Here is a 22,319-nt window from a genome sequence, read left to right on the forward strand (position 1 = left end):
TTATGATTGGAGTCATTGGACTAACAGCTATTTCACAAAACTTGAAGAACAAGGCACTGGATTAATAAAGCTTGGCTGTTAGCCTGCTCCTGACCAGGCTAACTTCACAGCTAAATTGCCATGGTAACTAAGCTAGGCTTGCTTCAATTCTCTTTTGAGGAATCGGATAAGGCTAAACTTAGCCAGGGTGAACTGGCTAAACTAATCTTCAAGATAATTCACCTTTTGAGGAACCGACTCAGCTCTAATCCTGGCTAAATTAAGCCAGGATAGGTGGTAAAGCCAGGCTTTAGCTCTAATTCACCTTTTGAGGAACAGGCCCCTGGTCGCCGTGTGGCTTTCGGTGCCAAAGACCACAGAGGTGTCCACCAACTATCCGCTGCCCTATGGCACCTCCACACATTTACACATGTTTCTTTTAGTGCTTTTAAGTGTACTTCCTGGATGTTAGTGTTCAAAACATGCTTCAGAGTAAAGAATAGGAAGATTTGAACCCACGACCTCTGGATCATGTAGACAGTGTCTTAACACAGTGGGCCTGTCACAGCCTTGTCACAGGGCTGTCAGGCCCTGTGACCATGGTAACATGACAGGGCCATGACAGCCCTGCCATTCAGTGCTATGAGAGGGGCCTGATGTGACAGGGCCTGACATCCATAGACAATTCTACTTATGATCTTAACAGGGAAGTAGGCTAATAATTACATAATTATCCCACACCAACAGTCCAGTTTCATGTAAAATCTTATATTTGGATATCAATGAGATGTTTTCTAAATGATATAAGCAACACAATAAAAATAAAGCTTACATTTTAATTGGCTGTGGGGGGGGGCGGTAATGGGCCTGGATCTTGGATAGAAGACTCTGGTTCAAAAAAGGTTGAGAAACACTATAGCTCTATGACAGAACTCTGGATTGTGAGGCGCTTCAGCAGCAGGTGCAGTCACAGATAAAAACACAAATGAATAGTGTTTCTCAAAATCAGGATTCTATTTGAAAAAAAGAGAGGACATTTTCTTAACCACTTAAGCCCTGTATATTTCATATGACAAATAGAGAAAATGGCAGATCTAAAAGCTCACAATGCATCGCAACGCTTTGTGATCTTTTAGATCGGCTATTTCCACTATTATGGGGGGAAAAATAAACATTTCGAAAAATGTTATGTGGTTAACATATTTTTAATTAAATTGTTAAATTGTGATATTATCAAACATAAATATCAAACATATCAGACAAGTCCACATTTCCCAAAAGGAAATGCATGTGTTTAATTCAGTCTGACCAGAAGCAGCAGGGATAAAACGTATCCCCAAAGGCCATAAAAATGAATGACCAGAGGGGGGATATCAAAAGCAGAGGCATGGATTTCCTCCTCCATCCCCCCCAGCAAATTGAACCCTGCACTCAACACATTTGGTCATTTCATGTTAATGCAAGGTTCAAGTCTGTGTGCAAAACTGTTGCACTGAATGCAAATTTGTTCTACAGCAGATGAGGCATGATTTGCAATAAAATTACATACTGAGCTATGAAAAATATACATAGGAATTTGATAACTAAATAGAGCAAGCATGAAACAATCCACACAGTTATCCTTTGTGGATTTTTTTTTTATTTCATAAATTTCTTCTTTTTTTCCATTTTACTTTTCAAATGTGAATGTTGTCACAGTTAACACCACACAAAATTTGACCTTACCCAATAAAAGAGATATTTTTCTTTTTCGTTGATATATAAAATAAAACCATAAATTCATTAAACTAAATTAAAAGAAACAGCATGGAGCATGTCATTGAGTCCCTGTTGGGCTTCTTTTTTTCCACTTCGTTCATTCATTCATTGAAATAATTGTCTTTGTTTTTTTTCTTCTTTAAAGTAGCATTTGTAGTTCTTTCATTTCCTTGAAGGAAAAAGGCTGAAATGAGAGGGACAGTGGTGCCGAGGGATGTTCCTATGTATCCAGGGATCCCTGTGTGTGTGAGTGAGTGTGTGACAAGTGATAAACAAAACAAAACAAAAAAACACCATAATGCTTTCGATTAATGCAAAAAATTAATGCGTGAAACATGATTGGCAGAGAAACGCGAGAACCTTCTAACACCTCATTTGAAATCCCAATGTTACATACGAGCGACGAAAAAAATAAAAGCAGAATGAAACGAGACAAAACACAAAATAAAACATTTGACTGTTTTTCAGGTTCGCAAAAAAAAAAAGACAGGCCACGGAGATGAAGTGAGAAACAGATACATACAGTACAGTACATACATACACACATGGAAACAGGCATTTGCGCTACAGCGTATTGGGCCTACACGCAAATAAGCATCATAGTCTCATTCGTAATGTTATGCTCATACATACGGCAAGTGTCGCGCGCCAAACGGAGCACATCTGCGAGATCTACAAGAGCTTGTAGATGTGCTCTTTTCGTCGCGAGACGAAATATAAATCAGGCTTCAGTCGCTCGTGTCAACGTGAACACGTGCACGCTCGACACACCCCTCCCCCATCAGGGCATCGATGGCAGAGGGTTCTAGCTTCTCCATTGTCCGATTTCTAGCACGGCAAACAGGCAAAAAAGAGGAAAAGAAAAAAAGATTTTTTAAAAGTTTGATTTAAATGGCATTGCATTTGATTTGAACTTCTTCCTCGTTTTACTCGTTGCCAGACGTGGAGAAGAAAATAAATTACATTTAACATTAAATTAAAAAAATAAAATCAAAAAGTGAAAAGTGAAATAGTTTCGACGATTGGACCATTTTGTGTCTGAAAATGCTAATACGTGTTTTTTTCCTTTTCTTTTTTCTCTCCCGCTTCTTTATTTCAGTCCAGACATCCGAGTCAGGAGTTCATGTATTAAAGAAAGAATCCTTGCGCTCGTTTTCAGTGTTTCTTGTCGTTCTAGGACAAACTTAGCGGAAGAGGCAGGAAGGAGAGCGTTTATGTCCGTTTCAGTTTTCATATAGTGCAGTGGTTCTCAAAGTGGGGTCCAAGGACCCTCATGGTTCCTTTAGGGGGTTCCAAATGGACCCTTACGGGTCTGTAACTCTGAGAGTGCACAAATAGAAATTTTGCTCCATTTGTGCACTCTCAGAGTTATGGGAGTCCTTGAAATTAAAATGTTTGAGAACAACTAGTATAGTGGCTATGACGTGTCCCTCTCCGTCGTCTGTCCATCCATCCATCCTGCAGCTCTCTCTCTCTCTCTCAGTGCAGTGACATCAGAACAGTGACACTTAGATGTTGCGAATTCTCGCAGAACCCATCATCTCAGATAGGACTGGAACAAAGGAAGAAAATACGAAAAAAAAAGAAGAAAAAAAACACCACACACCCAGAAACACAACATGAAGAAACCGGAAGAAAAAAAGTGGAAAATTAAAACCAAACAAATAAATAGATTTTTCCTGCCCCGCTACACCCCACTCTGAAATGAAAAAGGAACCAAATATGAGTAGCTGTTTTTTTTGTTTAGTTGAGTTTTTTCTTTGTTTTTACTTGAAATTCTTTGGAGCTGAAAAAGAAATTGTAATGCTTTCTGAGAGAAATAAAGAAGAAAGGAAAAAAACTGAAAATGTAATTTTTGATTTTTTAGTTTTCTTTTTAAATATAGAGATGTAAGCACATTTCTTCTTTTTTTTTTGGACACATAAATTGTTTGTGTAGAGGGGAGGGTAATGACGAAAGAGATGGAAATGGGGCTCGAGTGGGGGGGGGGGGGCGTGAAAACTTCCTCAGAGAAGAAACGGATTGGTGCTCGCCCCCGTCGTCCCCCCGCTCCCGACCGCTCCTCCGGTGGCTCCCATCACCCCTCCCATTCCCGAGGGCCCCCCCAAAATCAGCTGAGGGGGCGGTGCCCCTCCTACGGGCCCCATGAGCAGAGACGAGCCTGGGGGAGCCATGGGCGAGAGCCGTAGGGCATCGCCGTAGGGCATTCCCATGGGGCTGGCCTGCATCATGCCCAGGCCCATCCCTGGAGCGCCCATGCCTACGCCCATGGGACCCATGCCCATGCCCATACCCATGCCCAGCATGGCGTTGGGGGGCACGGGGCTGGTGCGGAACCCGCTGAGGCCCAGTGATGACGGCTGAGGTGAGATGGATGGCATGGGGGCGGCCACGCCGAACGGGTTGGAAGAGGCCAGGGGCGTGGGCGAAACGCCCCTACTGGAGATGGTGCTGCCCGGAGTCACCGCCATGCATGGGACAGGAGATGAGCCTGGAGGGGAGGGAATGGAAGTCAGTGCTGTGGATGTGGATGTAGCCTGAAACCAACATTTAACATTATTCCGTTTGAATGTGCTCCCACTGCCGTTTTCCAAAGAGGAAGTCCTCAGCAATTAGTTAATCCCCTTCCCAATTACAAGCCAGTCACACAATTCAATAAGTCATCGAATTTATTGTTTCTTTTATTCTGCAATAAAATGACATATTGAGCTATGAAAAATATACATAGGAATTTGAAACATAAATGTACGTATTATGTTTGTTGTGCTCTTGGCCAAGTCCGTCTCATAAAAGATATTATTTATGTCAATGAGGACTACCTGGTTAAATAAAGGTAAAAAAAAAAGATTTTTTTTTTGGTGTAACACTGAACTCAGAGATATATGAATTTTCTATTTCAGTAGACTGTTGATTTTTGAATAGCCTGACACTAAGACTGTACTTCCATTTAGTTTCACTTCATCATTCCTGTGAGTCTTTTCAAAACTGCTTTTAAACTGCCTCATTCTGCTTGCATTCAAAGGAATTCCAACTGAGAAAACACTTCACGACAGCAGTACCACGGGTCCATTTGGATCCATTTGTACAATCTCAGAGTAAACTTTACACTGAGGATTTTGCAGTGTAATTAACGTCCCAGAGATACAAAAAAAAAGACCAGGAGACCTGGTTCTGCCAGACCCAGAATGAAGTCCTAGTATGTAATATATGGGGGTTCCAGAATGGAGAGTACAGTGGTTGATGAGCTTTACTTAATTACATACTTGTGACATAATAATGATGTCATGAATAGTTCGTGACGAAAGGGGACGAAAGGGGGACAGACTTTTTTTTGGCTGGGGCCGGAGGACAAAGTGACCATGCCCATGTATGGACGAAACAGGTACAAAGCCTCATGTAAGCCCGACCCCTTGGGTCTGGCAAAAAGAAGGTATCAAATGATATCAAACTGGGGATCCTTGTAATTCAAAAGGTTGAGAATGACTGGCTTTAGCCCAACACTGAAACTGACCTGTGTTCTGGAGGAAAGGGTTGTGTGCTGAGGACGAGGAGATGGAGGGAGGTGGAGGCTGTTTAGACTTGGGTTTAGACGACAACAAGGAGTCCAGGTCCACCAGTGCTGCGTTGGGGCCAAGGAACGACTCTGGAGTCTTGCGGACAGGAAGCGAAGAGCCCAGAGAGGACAGGTCGAAGGGCACCGGGGAGCCCGTGCTGTCCCCCGCCGTCGCTGACGATCCCCGTCGCTCTGCGTCTCCTGAGGGGACACAATTAGAGGTGCAACAGTTAATTAAACTAATGGATTTAATCCTTAATAGATTTTTCTACCTTTATTGATAGATACAGTAGACTGACAGGAAACGGGGGGAGAGAGACACGCAGAAAAGGTCATCGGGATCGGGAGTCAAACCCGCGACACGCTGTCAGGCCACACCAGCAGTCTAGGTACCCGGACCGCTACGCCAGCCGTCCGGGCCATCCATAATAGATTTTAATGAAATAATCGATAAAGATTTTTTTTTTGCACAACACTGTTAGGACTTAGTGGTTTAGTGGACTAAAACGTTTATTTGATTCTGTGTCGATTCTTGTGCGTCTCGATTATTTGATTAATCAAAAAATAATCAATAGGATTATAGCTAAGAAAATAATGGATTGTTGCAGCCATGGACAGAAATAACATGGAGACGAGGCATAAAGTACAAAGACATTTGTACAGATGAACTCTCCATAATGATTAACTACTTGCCACACAATTGGTGACCTATCAAAATTCTGTGACTCCAGGTATCTCTGTATTGGGTTAGTGTTACAGCCGGTGAGAAATATTGCAAAAATATCATCTCTCAGTCTCAACAGGAACAGTGGAACACGATCATAATTTACCAGTAAAAAAACAACTATGAGTAACAAAAAAGAGACCGGCAAGGTAACAAAATCTATCAAATAAAATAAAATAGCATAGTTCCAGGGAGTCCCCGCCTAAATGACTGAGAGTTAATAGTTCAAATGGTTCTATTTGTAAACTCCCAGAGTTAAATGAACACTGATGATTTTACAGTGTAGATCAGAGTCCCAAAGCCATTAAAATGGTACCAAATGGGCATCTGTTGCCTAATGCATATCTAACTGGGGATCCATGAAATTAAAAAGGTTGAGAATCACCGAACTAAACCAGTTCCATATTACCAATGTTACATTTCTTTTTACAAACTCATGTAACGTCGTGTTGTCATCATTGCTGCTAAACTTAAGTCCTGCAGAGTCACGCTGTAAAAAGGGGGAGGGAGCTTTAGATGCACGTATGAGCAAAAATAACAAAACTACAAGTTAAAAACCTGTAGCATCACACGTGGTAGGCTTATAGACCGGTTCTATTTTGCGAGTACAAAATAAGGTCTACAACTACAACTGATAGAATGTGCTATCATGATGGAACGATCTCTCTGAAATGGCAGATTGTGTAGAGTAGACAATAAACATTTTAATAGTTCGCGATTATCGTCATATTACACACCCCTTAGTTGGTGTTTGAGGTTGATTATTGTCATAGCCAAGTCAAATATTGAGATGGCAATTGTGGGAAACAGGGATGTGATTTCAAGTTTGGGAAAACAAGCATTTTGCAGCATACCCTCAGTAAAAGTAGAGAATTAAACTAAAGAGAAGTCGCGAGTTAGAAGTGTACAGTACAGTACGTGTGCTACGTGAGCCACAGCAACCTCTCGAGACACAGAATTCCATTAGTCACCGATTTTGTACGGCCGCCATTAGTCACACTGATGGAGGATGAAATGCAGACAAGACAACTGTTGTGCTGGTTCAGGCACATGACAAATCTATGGCTGTGTGAACTCTTAGCTTTTAACATCAATAGTGTTTTTGTGTGGGATTCCACCATGAAACATTTATATTAATTATGTACATTGTACAATGTATATTGTGTGTAATCAGTTTGTGTGTGTGTGTGTGTGTCTATGTAGTCTTTTAAGTGTGAATGTACCTGTGCCGTTAGTGTGTGTGGCGGAGCCACTCCAGATGTCTGAGGTGAGAGGGTCAGAGGCAGGGATCGCCCCGTCCCCTGACCAGGGGTCTACTGGCCCCCCTGAGGAAGAGGTGCTGGGGGGCACTGGGGGGCCCCAGGGGTCAGCACTGGGGGGGGTCACAGCTACATGAGGAGGGGAGGAGGAGGAGGAGACGCAGGAGGGGAGGGGAGGGGAGGGGAGGGGAGGGGAGGATTAACACAAAACCTTACAGGTAGACTTCATGGTACAGAAAATGGAACAGGAGGCGTGGCTTGGCTGGACTTCCCTCTCTCCATCACTCTTTCTCTCTAACCTCTCCTTCATTGCCACTCGACTGACAAAAAGCCTGTCATCGTTTTTTGGTTTGCGGCGGCAGTAAAGGAGAAGTCATACCGCCCTGCAAAGGCAAATGTGTGACTTAAAGGGTTAAAGGGTTTGGATTTCATAAATCAGCATAACTCCATTAAAAGCTACTGTACTGAGTGATGGAACTGTCAGTACCCAACAGCACGGGGAGGTCAAATCTGAAGTCATTTACGGGGTTTCCAGACCCAGGCGGTCAAAAACTCTTTGCCTTTGAATAAATCAGAGGTTCCCCAGCTAAATTAGTTAATATAAGATCAAAATCGGTTTAACCACTGTAAACCTATACATCGGATATTGGTAAATCTACAAGCACACAACACAGCGCATTGTGAGCTTGTAGAGCTCAAGAAATCTTGAAATAGGTTTGAGAACCAGTGTAATAAACAAGGGACACAAGGGCGAGGAGAGAGAGAGAGAGAGAGCTCCTGTTCAGACACAGCCACAGCCAGTCCTGATTGTAAACAAGAGGACAAAAAGCCCCTGGTTTAGACAAGGAGGGTAGAATGAATTCAGCATGCTTGCTTTCCTTGGGATGAGCTTCAGAGAGGATGCTACGACATGACAGCATGGAGACATGACAGAGAATGACTGGGAGAGGATATAGGGTCTGCACGAAGTATGGCTAGAAATGAGAATCGAATATCTTTTCAAGAGTTGGTGGTCACCATTATTGCGAATGATTAATGACGATGTGAGCAACAAAACTGTATCATGTCTTTTATTGACATGCCGACTATGTTCAACTCCAGTGGGTGTCAAAAAACAAAAAGAAACCGCTATGGGTCATTTGTGACTCCTGTATATTTTCTCATGCTAATTTATGCTCTGTCGTATGACAAAGTGGTTAAGTGGTCTCATCGCAAATCTCTGGTCTGTACTAGGATTAAAGCTTTCATTGTGATCAGTATACAAATATTATTCTTCACTGTACCAATCAATATTCAAACATTAATAGGTTCTATGCAGAGCAGCCATGTTGGAAAGAAATTAGGCCTCTTTCTTATTTCCTTCATAGGTGTTACCAATGTTCCATTGAATCCATTCTGGTCAAACAGAGTCAGGGTGCTGATATTGTGCATGTCTGCTCACTGGAAACACTCTGCTACACCAGTGGGTCTCAAATTGGGGTCCAGGGTTCCTTGAGGGGGTTCCAACTAGCCCCTACACGGGTGTGTAACTCTGAGAGTGTACGGGTCCATTTGGGTCCATTTGTTATGGGGGTCCTTGATATTATAAAGTTTGAGAACCACTGTGCTACACTAAAAGGAACAGAGCCTTCATTTGTATCATTGGTAACACCTGTGAAGGAAGTAAGGAAAAAGGGCTTAAGCCCAATTTCTTTCCAATATGGCTGCTGTGCATAGAGCCCATCGTGCAGCCCCCCCTCCCGCCCCCACACGGCAGTGACATTATGGTATGACAAACGGAACCATGATGAGGGCAGTGCAACCTCAGCCGCTTGCAGCCAGTCTCTGGGGGGAGAGGTTTGTGAAATTTGCTCTACCCTCACTTTCCGATTTCTCACAATGTTGTTTAATTGGCTAGACTTGAGCCAATACCATTGGACCAGTGGTTGAGAGAGTGGCGTTGCAGGTTTGAAACCCTATTGGCGAATTTTGTCCCGTCATTCTATCCAGTTAGCATCGATTTGCTTTACTCTCCAACGAAGTAGAAACACGAGACCTAAAAAAAGAGAGAACCCACTGACCTGAGGACCCCCAGGGATCTATGTTGTTGACTCTGTTGGCGCTGTCTCCCCAGGGATCTGGGGGATGGGCTATCGTAGGCGGGGCTCCCCCGCCCCAGGGGTCCGAGCTCGGCGGGGATGTGGGCGAGGCTGCCCCCCAGGGGTCTGCGCTGGCTGGGCCCCAGGGGCCAGAGACGGAGGGGACGGGGACTGTGGGTGGTGGCGAAGGGCCCGCTAACGCAAAGCCCCCCGAGGCAGTGGCGCCAGCAGCAGCACCTTGTTGGGCGCCCCACGGGTCAGCGGCGCTCAGCTCCATCAGAGCACCCTGGGTAGAAGGAGAATACGCATTTATTCGAATTCACTGCCGACAGACAGACGTTACACACTAACACAATACACATGCACTGGTAATAAAACACTGGGGTCACTATTTCTAAAGAGGAAATGCAGAATGCTGTAAGAGGTAGAAAGGAAGGAAGGAGAGAGGATGTGAAACTAACACACAGTGGGTAGAGTGAGAACACTGCTTTCCAAAAACACTCGTCTCTCACTAGAACAAACTAATACTCTGACTAGGGGTGCAACAGTTAATCCAACTAATCAGTTTAATCGATTATAAAATCGATTTTAATAAAAAAAGAAAAAGCTGGATCATTTTGATTATTTTTTCCCCCTAAAAAAAAAATAGCGAATAGCATGAATCTGAAAACGTACTTGTATACCGAGGCATTTTCATATATTTTATTGCCTCTTTCATTCAAATTATTACATTGCAGACATTGCCTTATTTCGTTTTTTTATTTGACTATTTACAGTTGAATGTTGAACTCTTTTACTGCCATGGACGCGTTGTCAATTGGTACTTGGTCCACATGGCCATTGACGCGTATCTCTGGTTCTGGTTTCACACAGAACCCGAGATAACGCGATCCGAAGATTTACTGCTCCATTCACATCCTGGTTAACGTATTACTTAAAAATGCTGTATCTCAGCTCCTGTGTACTTTTTTTAACTATTTATTTTTGGTCGAGACATGCTATTTTCAAAGGCGGACAACAAATGTCAACGAGGTCGCGATGACCTCGTTGACATTTGTGAAACCACACAGTGAAACCCTCGGTGATTAGCAACCATCAGGGGATCGATCATACTGGAGATAAATATTCGGTGACTACTTGAAAAGGTTATAAAACACAAAAATCGCTGGCAGTGGGGGAGTTTATTAATGTATATAGTGGCAGTTAAAGAGTTAATAGACTATTGATGTTTATCCTCATGGTTGTATTTTATCTTGGTACTGTAAAGCACTTTGTAACGTTTCGAATAACGCTTTAGAAATAAAATAGTGAAAACTGCGTTGCGATGTGTTGTGAGCTTCACTTGTAAGTTCGATTAACTGTTGCACCCTGAGTGCACGTATACACACTCACGTCCTCAGGCTTGGCCTTCTCCCTCTTGCTCTCCTCGAGTGCCATCTGCAATCTCAGGTCATCACCTCGACGCATTCGCTCCTCCTGCCAATCACACACACACAAAGCCATGATGTCATCAAAACGAGACAGATACAGAGAGATCCTCAGAGAGCACGCCAGGTGGCCAAAAATAAAGAAAAGGTCACAGATTCAGTGAGAGTTCACGATCACCCATCTTTAAGTCTGAAACTTTAGGGATGGAAACTTAAACAAATGAGCTCGAACCTGCAGTTTGAGAACATCATGACCGCCAGCTCTCAAATCCTCTAGTCGGTTCACTTATAAAAAGCAGTAAAAAGCCTTTCCCCACCTTTCATTGTACTCAAGGTCTCCCTCTCCATATCCCTCACTAAATGAATGACCTAATCTAACTCATAGTTTTTTATGGTAGCCAATTTTTCCCAATTTAGCCGTTATGCCAATGAATCCTCGCCACAATTATTTGTGTTGCCACTGCTGTTGTATCCTACTGACTCACCTGCCAGCGAGGAGCCCCCACCAGGAGGATGTAGCATCTCTGTCCTACTCCTCCCGTTCAACATTCCTGGCTGACAGGCACCACCCCAGCCCAGTAGGAGTCGCTAGGGCAGTGAAAAAGGTTGCCCTCCCACAAAATGGTTTTAATAGACACTCGGCCACACTTATGCGCTGTGGATGGGCGATTTGAACCTGTAGACTCAGTGATCTGCACCACCCGAGCGCCTCCAATCTAAACCTTAACCAAATCTCAACCAATGCTTTTTCATAAACAAGCAGTATGTACTAGAACATTCCTGGATGTAGACAACAAGGTCTCTATTGTATTATAAAGTCAAGTTTGAAGGGACATGGTATAGTTTTATCAGAGCACACATTTGATGCCATAACTCTTTCTTCACAGCAATTAATCAACGAAACCAGCTCATAGCTACAGCTGGGACTCACTCCTCACCCCCGCTGTTCTGACCAATGCCTAGTCCTAGACCACCAATAGCAGATGTTTTGACAAAACCTACAAAAAACTAAAATAAATTTAAACTAAAACAACTTTTGATAGATACTAATTTTAAGTATATAGCAATCTTCAATATATGAAAAGAAGATGTAACTTTAATTACAATAATACACCAATAAACCAAACTTATTATTATTATTATTACAACTATTATACATGCCGATTCTGCCCTTACAGCGCCCCCTGCAGGTTCTCACCCTGCCCCCTCGTCCTGTACACCCAATGGGAAATCAAAACAACAGGTTGAGTACAAGTCTGGTCGTGTCTGAGGCCTATCATTTGAGGCATGCTGTCAAGAGTAATTATGGGGAGGAAAAGAGGTAAAATAGCTTACAAATTATTCAGTCTTCAGTTTGGTCAATTATAACGATTTGGTCATGCACAATTTGGACTGTTTGAATACACTGCTAACAAAGGATTGAAGAACAAAGCGTGTTCCATTACAATGCTCTTTGAGTGTAAATACACTGGAGGAAAATAAAGGATTATGGGTAGCGTAGTAAATTTTCAGAGAATTACAGTGCGCAGTCGAAAGAGCAACTTAATGGAAAGTCAAACCAAACTCATTGTTATGATGAAAGGGAAAACAATGCAACAAATTAATTTAGCTTTTGATTGGTTGATACTTGATGATGTGCTGCCTGACAGGATTCCAATTGGCAGACAGATAGATAGGTGACGGCTGGTTGGCCGGTGGGTTGGCCACGCCCTACGCCCCCTGACCTTTTGATGTATCTCCTTGCTGATTGTGAGTGCATAGTGGAGCTCTGCGTCCTCCAGAGGTGCCATGCTAGTCTGGGGGAGGTCAGGGGTCAAATGGTGAATGCAAAGCCTAGTGGGTAATGCAGTAAATATAACAAACTCACACAGACACCCCCTCTGCGTTGCTGAGGTTCATGAGAACTACAAATCACAGTTTGGTTCTAAGAAAGTGGCTGCCATATCTGTTATAGGGCTGCACAATACATTTTGTTATACAAAACTGGTTGGTTAAATCCTGTTAGATGTTAGGTGATGTTAGGCTGTTAGGTGTGGTATATTAACCACATGATATGGAGTCTAATATCTTTGTACAATTCAATGTCACTCCACCTCTAAGGCAAAAACTTAAGTTTTGATCTCCATGGACATTCAACTATGGAGGAGTAGATAGAGCAACAAATCCACCTCTAAAAGGATGACATGCAGAGCTGCTGAAACATTAGATTGATTGAAAAGTTTAGATATTCAAACGGCATCAGAGGTGTGGGTCAGCAAAGTGTAAACTAAAATACAATAGGTATTCTGTTCCAATAAACCATGAGATCGCAATAGTGTGCTCACAAGAGTTTTTATACTTTCAATATTTTAAGACAATCCAGAATAGACTGAAACCCCTACACATTGTAATTGCCTTACAAAGATTTGTGTGAAACAATATTGCAATACCACTTTTCGATAATATTGTGCAGCCCTAATACCAGTCGGACTCTGGCCCCGTCTGTGCTCTGATAGGCTGTTATGTGTTACCTGTTCCGCCTCTTCTTTGCTCATGGCCAATGCCAGTTGCAGCTGCAGATCCTCCTCTCCAGAGCTCTGTGGCCAGGCCTGCTCAGGGTCCGCCCCTCCAGACTGGGAACCCAGCGACAGGCTGCCCCCGAGGCCAGGAGCTGTGGGGGCTGAGGATGCTGGGGGAATAAAAAACCCATTTTGTCGCTGTCAGGCAGAAACCTTACATCTCCATATATATTTTTTTTTTTCATAAATCAATGCCCTACTTCGTCGTACAAAAGTGTCCCGCAGAAGTAGCAAAAATAGCCTATCTACAAGCTCACAACGGGTCACATTGTGACGCGGTGTGAGCTTGAAAAATTGTCAAAGTGAAAATGAAAGTGGTTAATTCTGCCTGTGGGTTTGATACATATTTAACCAATGACTTAGCTTGTGACTGAACAATAACTACACTGGATCCATTAGAACACAGGTTGTTTTTTCCTAAAAACGATTTTGGACGTACAAGGTTTCTGCCATGATATACAAGCACATGACTCTCACTACTTCAAATTCCCTATATAGGGCACTCTATATGGAGGATTATACAGTGAACACATCGACAAAATATATTAAAAAAAATAAAAACATTCCAGACACTACAAAAAAAAATCCGCGCAGTGTATGATGGTACAGCATATAGGGTTTGTGATAGTGCCCATCGGTTGTACCCTACCTTTCACGATGCATTGTGGGATCAGTCCACTATATAGGGTATATTAATTATCATTTTACATTTGGACACCACGAGTGAAATGTGATTTTGGATACAGCCCATGACTCTTATGCACATATTTGGGAGGAGGAGTAGTGTTTTTTTTAACTACTTAAACCATATACTGTGCGTCATATAAAGAAAATAACCACAACGTGTCTGACATGACGCATCGTAAGCTCGTAGATCGGATATTTTCGGGTAATGTTCACCTGTTATGACATTCCCAGGGTTCATGTGGTTAAATAAGTCCTAATTGTCCTCCACCGTGATGCAATGTGGGGGGGGGGGCGTCTTGTCGGTCTGTGTGTTTGCTTGTTTGTCACGCAGTAACGTTGACTTTGTGCCGCTAGGAGGAGGTCTGGCACTTTGTGTTGTTTTTTCTTATTATATGCTGCAGTGGCAGACCAAAGAAGAGAACAAGTGATGTTTAATCAGTGGTGTAAAAAATGTAACACTCAAGTAAAGTAAACATACTCAGTTACTTTCCACCACTGCGTTTAATTTATGTTTTTTGTTAATGTTGATATCCTGCAGTGTGGAAGTTGCCTACATAGAAACTGTTGTCATAACAACCGCAGTACATCACTGTTGGGGGACAACATGTTTATTATTTGCGTGTTACTTGAACAGAGTCTATACTTGTTGGATTAGTATACACCAATACTTGAAACTAAAATGCACTTGTCATTAACTTGACTCCTGGGTCTTTGGATTGCAACTGGATCGTGGTACACGGAAATAATTCAGGTGTAAGTGAACCCAGTGTTGCAATGAAGATAGGTTTACCCAAACCACTTCCGAAGTCGGACAGATATGCATTTGAATAATAAAAGAAACGTCTTGAATACACACACAGTACACTCAACTATGCAACAACAAAAAAAAGGTGTCAGGCAACTTGGATCGTATTTTAAACTAGGGGGGATTTTTTTTTAATGAGTATCTAATGAGATTTCAACATGTAATACTGGAGACAGGTGTTAATACTGGTGCAACTAGAGCCTATGAGCTATTTCTGCAGGCCAAATTCAGTTTCACCCAGATGATGGCTGAGTTCTCTCTCCTGACCTGATGAAATTTGTAACCGACCTGAAAATGTATTTTCTGTTTACTAAAGAGCTGGAGAGACCACTTACTGAACAAACACTATAGCAATGTTTACTATCGGAATATATATATCGTGATATTTTGTTTTAACCACAAAATATCACATACAGCACCTTTAAATGGTAATGGGAAATGTTTCTTTTTATGTTCCAAATAATGGCAGAGGATGTGACAAGACAATGACATGTATTGACGGTGGTATGGTCCTTTAACCAGGTTCAAGCTTCAGCATCCATAATCCTGGGGAAACCTTTCATAGAAAATAGCAGATCTACAAGCCCACAGCACTCAACTATTTAATGTAGAGCAAGTCACTAGCATAGGGCCCTGAGGAACTCAACAAAGTATTGGGTTTAAGTGGTTGATATGAATGCAGTGGTCTCTCACCACTGGAGGTCTGTGCCATCTTCTCTTTGGTTTTGAGGGCATGGATCCTCTCCTCTCGTAGTCTCTCCTCGTCCTTCAGCAGCGTCACCAGCTGTTTGGCTTTCTCTCGCACATTCACCCCCTGGACAGAGAGCACACATGGGGGACAATCCAACACATAGGATTTTCTTACATTCGCTTATTAATTGAACATGAAGAGTGTGCCTCATTTGGTCGCTGTCGGGTAGAAACCTTGTACAGTATGTCTAAAACCGTTATTGGGGGGGGGGGGGGGGGAGAACCTGTGTTCTAACAGATCCAATGCAGTTATTCATTTAGTCACAAGCTCTCGTTAATACTTTCCACTGGTTCAGTATTTTCAAAACGCACAGATTTAAACACTGTCACTTTCACAATTTTACAAAAAGTAGTCGATCTACTATAGCTCAGTGGTTCTCAACCTTTTCAGGCCGCGACCCCTCAAAATAATCATAATTTGAACTGGGGACCCCCCACCCTGACAAGCACTTGGAATTGAAGGAGTTGAGGCATTACATTTCGTTTGACTCAGTTCCACAGATAAAAATGAAAATGTGAAAATAGCAGATCTACAAGCTTACAATGCCTTGCAACGCATTGTGAGCTTGTAGATCGGCTATTTTAAATGCCACTTACATTATTTGACAATTTGGCCAATGTTTTACCAGTTTTTATAGTATAGTTTGTTGATTACTTTTGATGCAGTAATGGTCTTTTTCTAGGCATTAAAAAGGTCTTAAAAGTCCTTAAATAGTCAGTTCACTGTCATCTGAGGACCCCTCAAAAATCATGTGGGGACCCCCCTGGGGGTCCCGACCCACAGGTTGCGAACCACTGTACTAGCTTACAATGCAAAGCAGTGCGAGACGTTGTGAGCTTGTAGATTGGCTAGTTTCCCTACTTTTGCACGACACTCTAGTTTAGTACAACGAAGTAGCGCATTATTGCTTCACAAAAAAAACGAAATACAAGGTTTCTGTCCGACAGCAACGAAATGATAAATACAATTGTACCGTTTCTTTGTCTTTCTCTTGTGCAGATAAACCCATTTGGCAGTGTAATAATTGTTACCACTTTGGCACGTAGTCTCAGTGATAACAACCAATAAAAAAATGTAACAGTGGCCGCTTTCATTGTTATGTTTGTACAAGAGTTCAGAGACATTGTAAAAACAACCTTGAATGAGCCATGAGTGGCATGTTTGACAATGTGGGGCCTGTGCTCTTTGCTCAGTCATTGCTTAAGCGTGTGTGTGTGTGTGTGTGTGTGTGTGTGTGTGTGTGTGTGTGTACCTGGTCTTTGCCATCTCTGTCTATGAACTGGAAGTCCTTGAGCGTCTGGACTGCGTAGATATTTTCTCGACACTGTTGTGCGACGCGCTCTGAGCCCGTCTTAATCAGGTACTCCATAAGAGTCATAGCCTGGTGCCAAACACAACCCAACCACAAAGCAGTGAACAACATACAGCATTATGTTCAACGGTCATGAAATTAACTGGCAAATTTAACTGGGAGATCTTGTTGAACCTAGCAGAAATCAGTGTTTCTGCTAGGTGTTTTTCGGCCGGCCGTCGTGGCCGATGAGATTCTCTTTCGCCGACCAAATGTTCAAATGATCAACCAATGCCATTATGTAGTTTTGTAATACACGTCACGTGCGAGTTTGCAGATAGGCTACAAGCGTGTGCACCACCCAACTGATCGCTATACCACTTTAGCGCACTGCTTCTTTAAACCACTTTAACACAGATGCACAGCACTGTTCCTGCATATATCTGTAGTTTCCTAAAGTATCATTTGTATTCTCGCCTGCATGATGCAGGGGTATTTCTTACGGAGTCTGCATCAAGATCCCTCACTCCTTCAGTCACTCACTCACAACCCTTGTATAGATGCCTCCATGTTCACTCCTTACTCACACACACACACCTTGTCTCAGGTTCACTCATTCATACACACCTTGTATACATGTCTCCAGTTCTTGCCGTGGTCGTTGAGACGTTTCCACACCATGCTCATGATCTCAGAGAAGGCCACAACGTTGTAAGTCAGATCTGCAATTTCTGACATCAGAGAGCTGCTGGGGCCCCATGGATCGTTAGATGTTGCCTCTCGAACCTGGACAACACAGCCAGAGACAAATGCTTAGTCAATATTATTCTAAGCAAGTCATAAATGTCCCATAAAAGGAAGTTTAATTTGCAGGTAAACAACGGGGATAAACTTCAATCATTTCCTATCCATGACAGAAGCAGTTTGGTGGATGCTTTAACCACTTTCAGACTGGTGTCAGTACAGATGACCTTTGTCAAACATTTTCAAGTATTTCCAAAATAGCAAAAACTGCCGATTTACAAGCTTGCAACCAAGGAAGATATTCTGTTACAAATCATACACACGCTGAGCCATCGATACCGATATTTTATTACAAACTATCAATGAGAACACAGGCTAGAGAGAGAGAGAGAAAGAGACACACACAGAGAGACTTCACTACAAAGTTGAAATGTTACACTGCTCTGTTTATACATTTGTTTATTATAGTTTAACTGTATATTTATTGTCCGTTTTATTTGACACTTGCTTTGGCAATGTAAATGTATGCTTTCCATGCCAATAACGCCTCTTTGAATTTAATTGAACTGTGTGTGTGTGTGTGAGAGAGAAAGAGAGAAAGAGAGAAAGAGAGAAAGAGAGAAAGAGAGAGAGACATAAGAGGGGTAGAGATAAAGACAGAGTCATGGTGATAAATAGATAACATGATTAGATTATGTGCAGACATAAAGAGGGAGTGGAGGGAGTCCTTTCCATTCCAAATAGTTTCATTAATGTAGATATCCTGGACGTGGCAGTTCACATACATTGTTCTACACCGTATTGTACAGTGACACATCTTATGCTTCATTTGTACTTCGTCATACAGTGGCATCGTGTGCCAAAAATAGTTAATCCACCAGCTCAAGAGGCAACAAACACGCTGTGAGCTTGCAGATCGGTTATTATCGGGTGAGCGACACCGGCACCCAGCGACGTATAAATCGGGCTTTATTGTTGTTCTTCTCCCATCCAAATCATTTTGTGACTTTGTCATTTTGACTCTCTGATGTGTTTGTTGTGTGGTTAATTTTCAAAAGCTTTTCATCTCACACTATTTACTAAACATGTTTCTTATTGTCCCCTCCCTCTCTCTCTCTCTCTCTTTTCATTCCTGTGGTTTGTAATCACTCTGCTTCCACGGTTTATCCTTGTGCAAACAAACCCAACTATGCAGCACCGCTACAAGGTGGTATCAGGGGGGCGGGGCCGCCACTGAGCGCAAGGTGTGCTGGTTAGTGGTAGGGCTGTCACAATCAGTACAGTTTTAGTTGACATTTAATTGTCGTATAAAAAAATTGTGATTAACAATCTAAATGCGTTTTCTTTTTGTATTGAACATAGGAACGTACTATAAATCAAAATTACATTTATGCTTGCCTTTTAGGCTTTGTAAATAAAATTGCACGGGGCATATATGACAAATAACTTAAAGGGATATTTCACTTTCAAACGTGTTTGTGGTCATTTTAACGTCTACTCTGGCTTTTGTGAGCACCCCAGACAGATTTTAAGTTGCTTGATTCAGTGTTTGGATTTTTTGGGGGATTTTTATGCCTTTACTTAGAAAGGGATAAGGGAAAGTAGGCTGACAGGAAATGGGTCACACTACGGCCCAGGCCCAGTATTTAGATATTCGATATTCATTTTTATCAGACACGCCCCCCTTCTTACAAAAACGTGTAACTTCAAACTCCATATTAACCATGTTAGATTCATCGAACACACCCTCCTTGGTTCTGGTGACTCAGACTGCCGTCCTAATACGGGCCATGTTTTTTCTATTAATTTTTTCATTTATTTTTCAAAGAAAATATTTTTTAAATAAATGAAAGAATTCATTGAAAAAAACACGGCTCCCTCGGTACTAGGAGGGCAGTATGAGTCACCAGAACCAAGGACGGGGGTTTTCAATGAATCCAACATGGTTAAAATGGAGTTTGAAGTTACACTTTTGTTTGTACAGGAAGGGGGCGTGTCTGATAAAATGAATATCAAATATCTTCATACTGAATCAAGCAACTTAAAAACTGTCTGGGGTGCTCACAAAAATGTAAATGACCCCAAACATGTTTGAAAGTGAAATATCCCTTTAAATATACAAAGACATGACAATGACCGGTAATAATAAAACATTAATAATGTGCTATGGCACAAACAGGGCATGCATTTAATAAGTTTATAAAAAAAATAGCAAAAGTTGCCTACAAGCTAAGCTTGTAGATGGGCTTTTCCCCCCCTATTTTCCCAACAGATAAATGTATACATCTGAATGGAAACATGTCTGACAATTATGCAAAAATAATTGCAATTATCAGAGATAATTGCGACCAGGCGATTATGTAATAATAGTGACAGGCCTAGTTGCTGTGCATGTAACCAGAGTAAACGCATAAAGATGTGTGTGGGAATGACAAGGCAGTGGTTCTCAAAGTGGGGTCCTTGGGGGGGGGGTCCCCAGCAACATTTAGTAATACAGCATCACAATCATTGTAACCCCTTTATCCATATTTTATACGTTGGCTATTCAAAAATCTTGAAAGTATTGGAACGTTTTGAATAATTTTGCAACCTTTTTACACAAATCTTCTCTTCTGGGGGTCCCTGGCTGGCACAAAACATATTCAATTTCAGATGGGGGTCCGTGGCCGAATATGTATCAATTTAGGGGTCCTTGATATGATTACGTTTGAGAAGCACTGCGATAAGGGAAGACGGCCACAACCTTGATTTCAGCCTCTGAGTAGTTGTGGACGATGTTCTTCACTTGTCGCCGCAGCGATGAGGTCGACATGGCAACCGTCTGGCTGTCGGGTTGCACTGTAATCTGACAGGGGAACAGGGGGGGGACAGGGTTGTTGTAAAACATAGTTAATGCAGTACAAAGCAAATAAGCACAGGGCAAATAACACTGTTAATACTAACAGAGGGCTGCAGACAGAGGTGGTTGGCATAGAGAGAGAGAGAGAGAGAGAGAGAGAGAGAGAGAGAGAGAGAGAGAGAGAGAGGAGGTAGAAAGAGAAGACTGGCTGTAGAAGTGAGAGTGGGAGTTGGCAACAAAAGGAGACCTTGAGAGACAATGGCTGTGTGTGTGTGTGTGTGCGTGTGCGTGTGCGTGTGTGTGTGTGTGTGTGTGCAAGGTGTGAAAAACGGCATGCTCAAACACATAGAGTACTTGGCGTCAAGAGAGGCTCAGAGGAAGAGAGCGCCATGCACACCTGTTGCACACAAGAACGATGCGGGGCGAGGGGGGGGCTTCTCTCCTCTCCTCTCCTGGGCGTCTCTCAGCCTCTATTGTTCTGGCTCCACTCGTTCACGGAGTGCTCTGTCTCAGCCGGTTTCTCCCCGTGGCGACATTGGGACGTCGAAGCTCAGGTTTATTGGGACAAAACTGTTGAGACACATTGAGACGTCATGTCAATGAGGCTGATAATGACTGTACTCACTCACTGGTAAATAGCTAAATTGGACACAGAAATTTGTATTCACTTGTGGCTTGAGCCACAGGTTGCTTGAACCACTAGTTTGCGAACCAGTGTTCTACGCTATTTAATGTAGGACTACTACGGGTAAGAGTAACCAATGATAGCGCTAGACAAAACTAACGGTCTGTGTGGACGGCCGCCACATGAATCAGCACTGATACGCACATGGTTGGTCCCCTGATGCACCATGTAATCTGGTTTTGCTATCAAAGCCCTTTTACCAACTTCCCCAAAACAGACAAAACACCTGCAATATAAGACACCATAGTAAGTTCCCGGTTGTGATCAACAGGGCTTTTGTGAAAGAAGGTTACTTTTTGTTTTGTTTTTTTAACAGAAAATAATATATGATGAACATGATATCACAGTTGTCAGGTCCCAAGATATTCTCCTGAAGGACATTTGGGAGCCCAATGTATTGCCAAATGTCAAATGGGTTACTTAGTCCCATAACAACTTTTCAACTTTTCTCCATTTATTTTGGGCATGTCATTATAGGCATAAATGTTTTAAAAAATAGCCGTACAATTAAATATGGCTTGTGGTTAAAGAACAACCAACACTGTAAGTGCATCTACATCAAGTAAATGATAATACAAAAATAAATAATTTCTCTAACAATAGGCTACTTCCCAGTAGACAACGTCCATATTCAACACCACCTTGAAGAACACCATATGGTTGCTGTTGGGCAGAAACCTCCCATCTCCATATTCTAACTTTTTGACTTTTCTCGTACAGTAATGCCCTACTTGATCACACTACAGCGTCACACAAAAGTATCAAAAGTAGCAGATCAACAAGCTCGAAACGAAGCGACGCGCTTTGAGCTTGTAGATCTGCTGCTTTTGCCATTTTTTAAACTGAATCCTTAAAAATAACAATTTTGGACAAATGAGGTGAGGTGATGAACATGCAACATCATGTTCAAGTGGATGTAAATAAAATACAACATCCATCTCAAACTTCTGAGTGTGAACAGGACAACTTGTCCATATGCTCAGACATCTCTTCAGATAAAGCCAGTATCAACAAATTCACAGAGAGCAGAAATCCTATAAAACCAAACACACCCATGTGTGAAGGAAGACATGTCAAACTAATATGAGACCAAGTAGCATTGCATAACACGAGGTGATAACCGATCCAAAAGTCAGCTTAGAGACTCCAAAGACAATGTACCAAAGTTCAGATACGCCTCC

The 22,319-nt window shown here is 42.3% G+C and overlaps 1 protein-coding gene across 2 annotated transcripts; it reads right to left on the minus strand.

The window, feature by feature from the left end:
• Positions 1–1,595: 1,595 nt before the first annotated feature.
• epn1a (epsin 1a) lies at positions 1,596–20,882 on the minus strand. Of its 2 annotated transcripts, XM_080427491.1 has the most exons (12): positions 20,851–20,882; positions 20,358–20,459; positions 17,498–17,656; positions 16,832–16,960; positions 15,522–15,642; positions 13,289–13,446; positions 12,503–12,574; positions 10,744–10,827; positions 9,334–9,637; positions 7,238–7,402; positions 5,249–5,491; positions 1,596–4,228 (listed from the first exon to the last, which is right to left on the minus strand). In XM_080427491.1, exons 2-12 carry the CDS (start codon positions 20,424–20,426, stop codon positions 3,744–3,746), a joined length of 1,989 nt encoding a protein of 662 aa, XP_080283617.1. In that variant the 5' UTR covers positions 20,427–20,459; positions 20,851–20,882; the 3' UTR covers positions 1,596–3,743. The 2 variants fall into 2 exon arrangements, with proteins under 2 accessions (XP_080283617.1, XP_080283618.1); XM_080427492.1 differs by lacking the exon at positions 12,503–12,574.
• Between the last annotated feature and the right edge of the window lie 1,437 nt (positions 20,883–22,319).

This window comes from Gymnoscopelus braueri (genome assembly GCF_963280865.1).
Source record: "Gymnoscopelus braueri genome assembly, chromosome: 4".
Lineage (NCBI taxonomy): Eukaryota > Metazoa > Chordata > Actinopteri > Myctophiformes > Myctophidae > Gymnoscopelus > Gymnoscopelus braueri.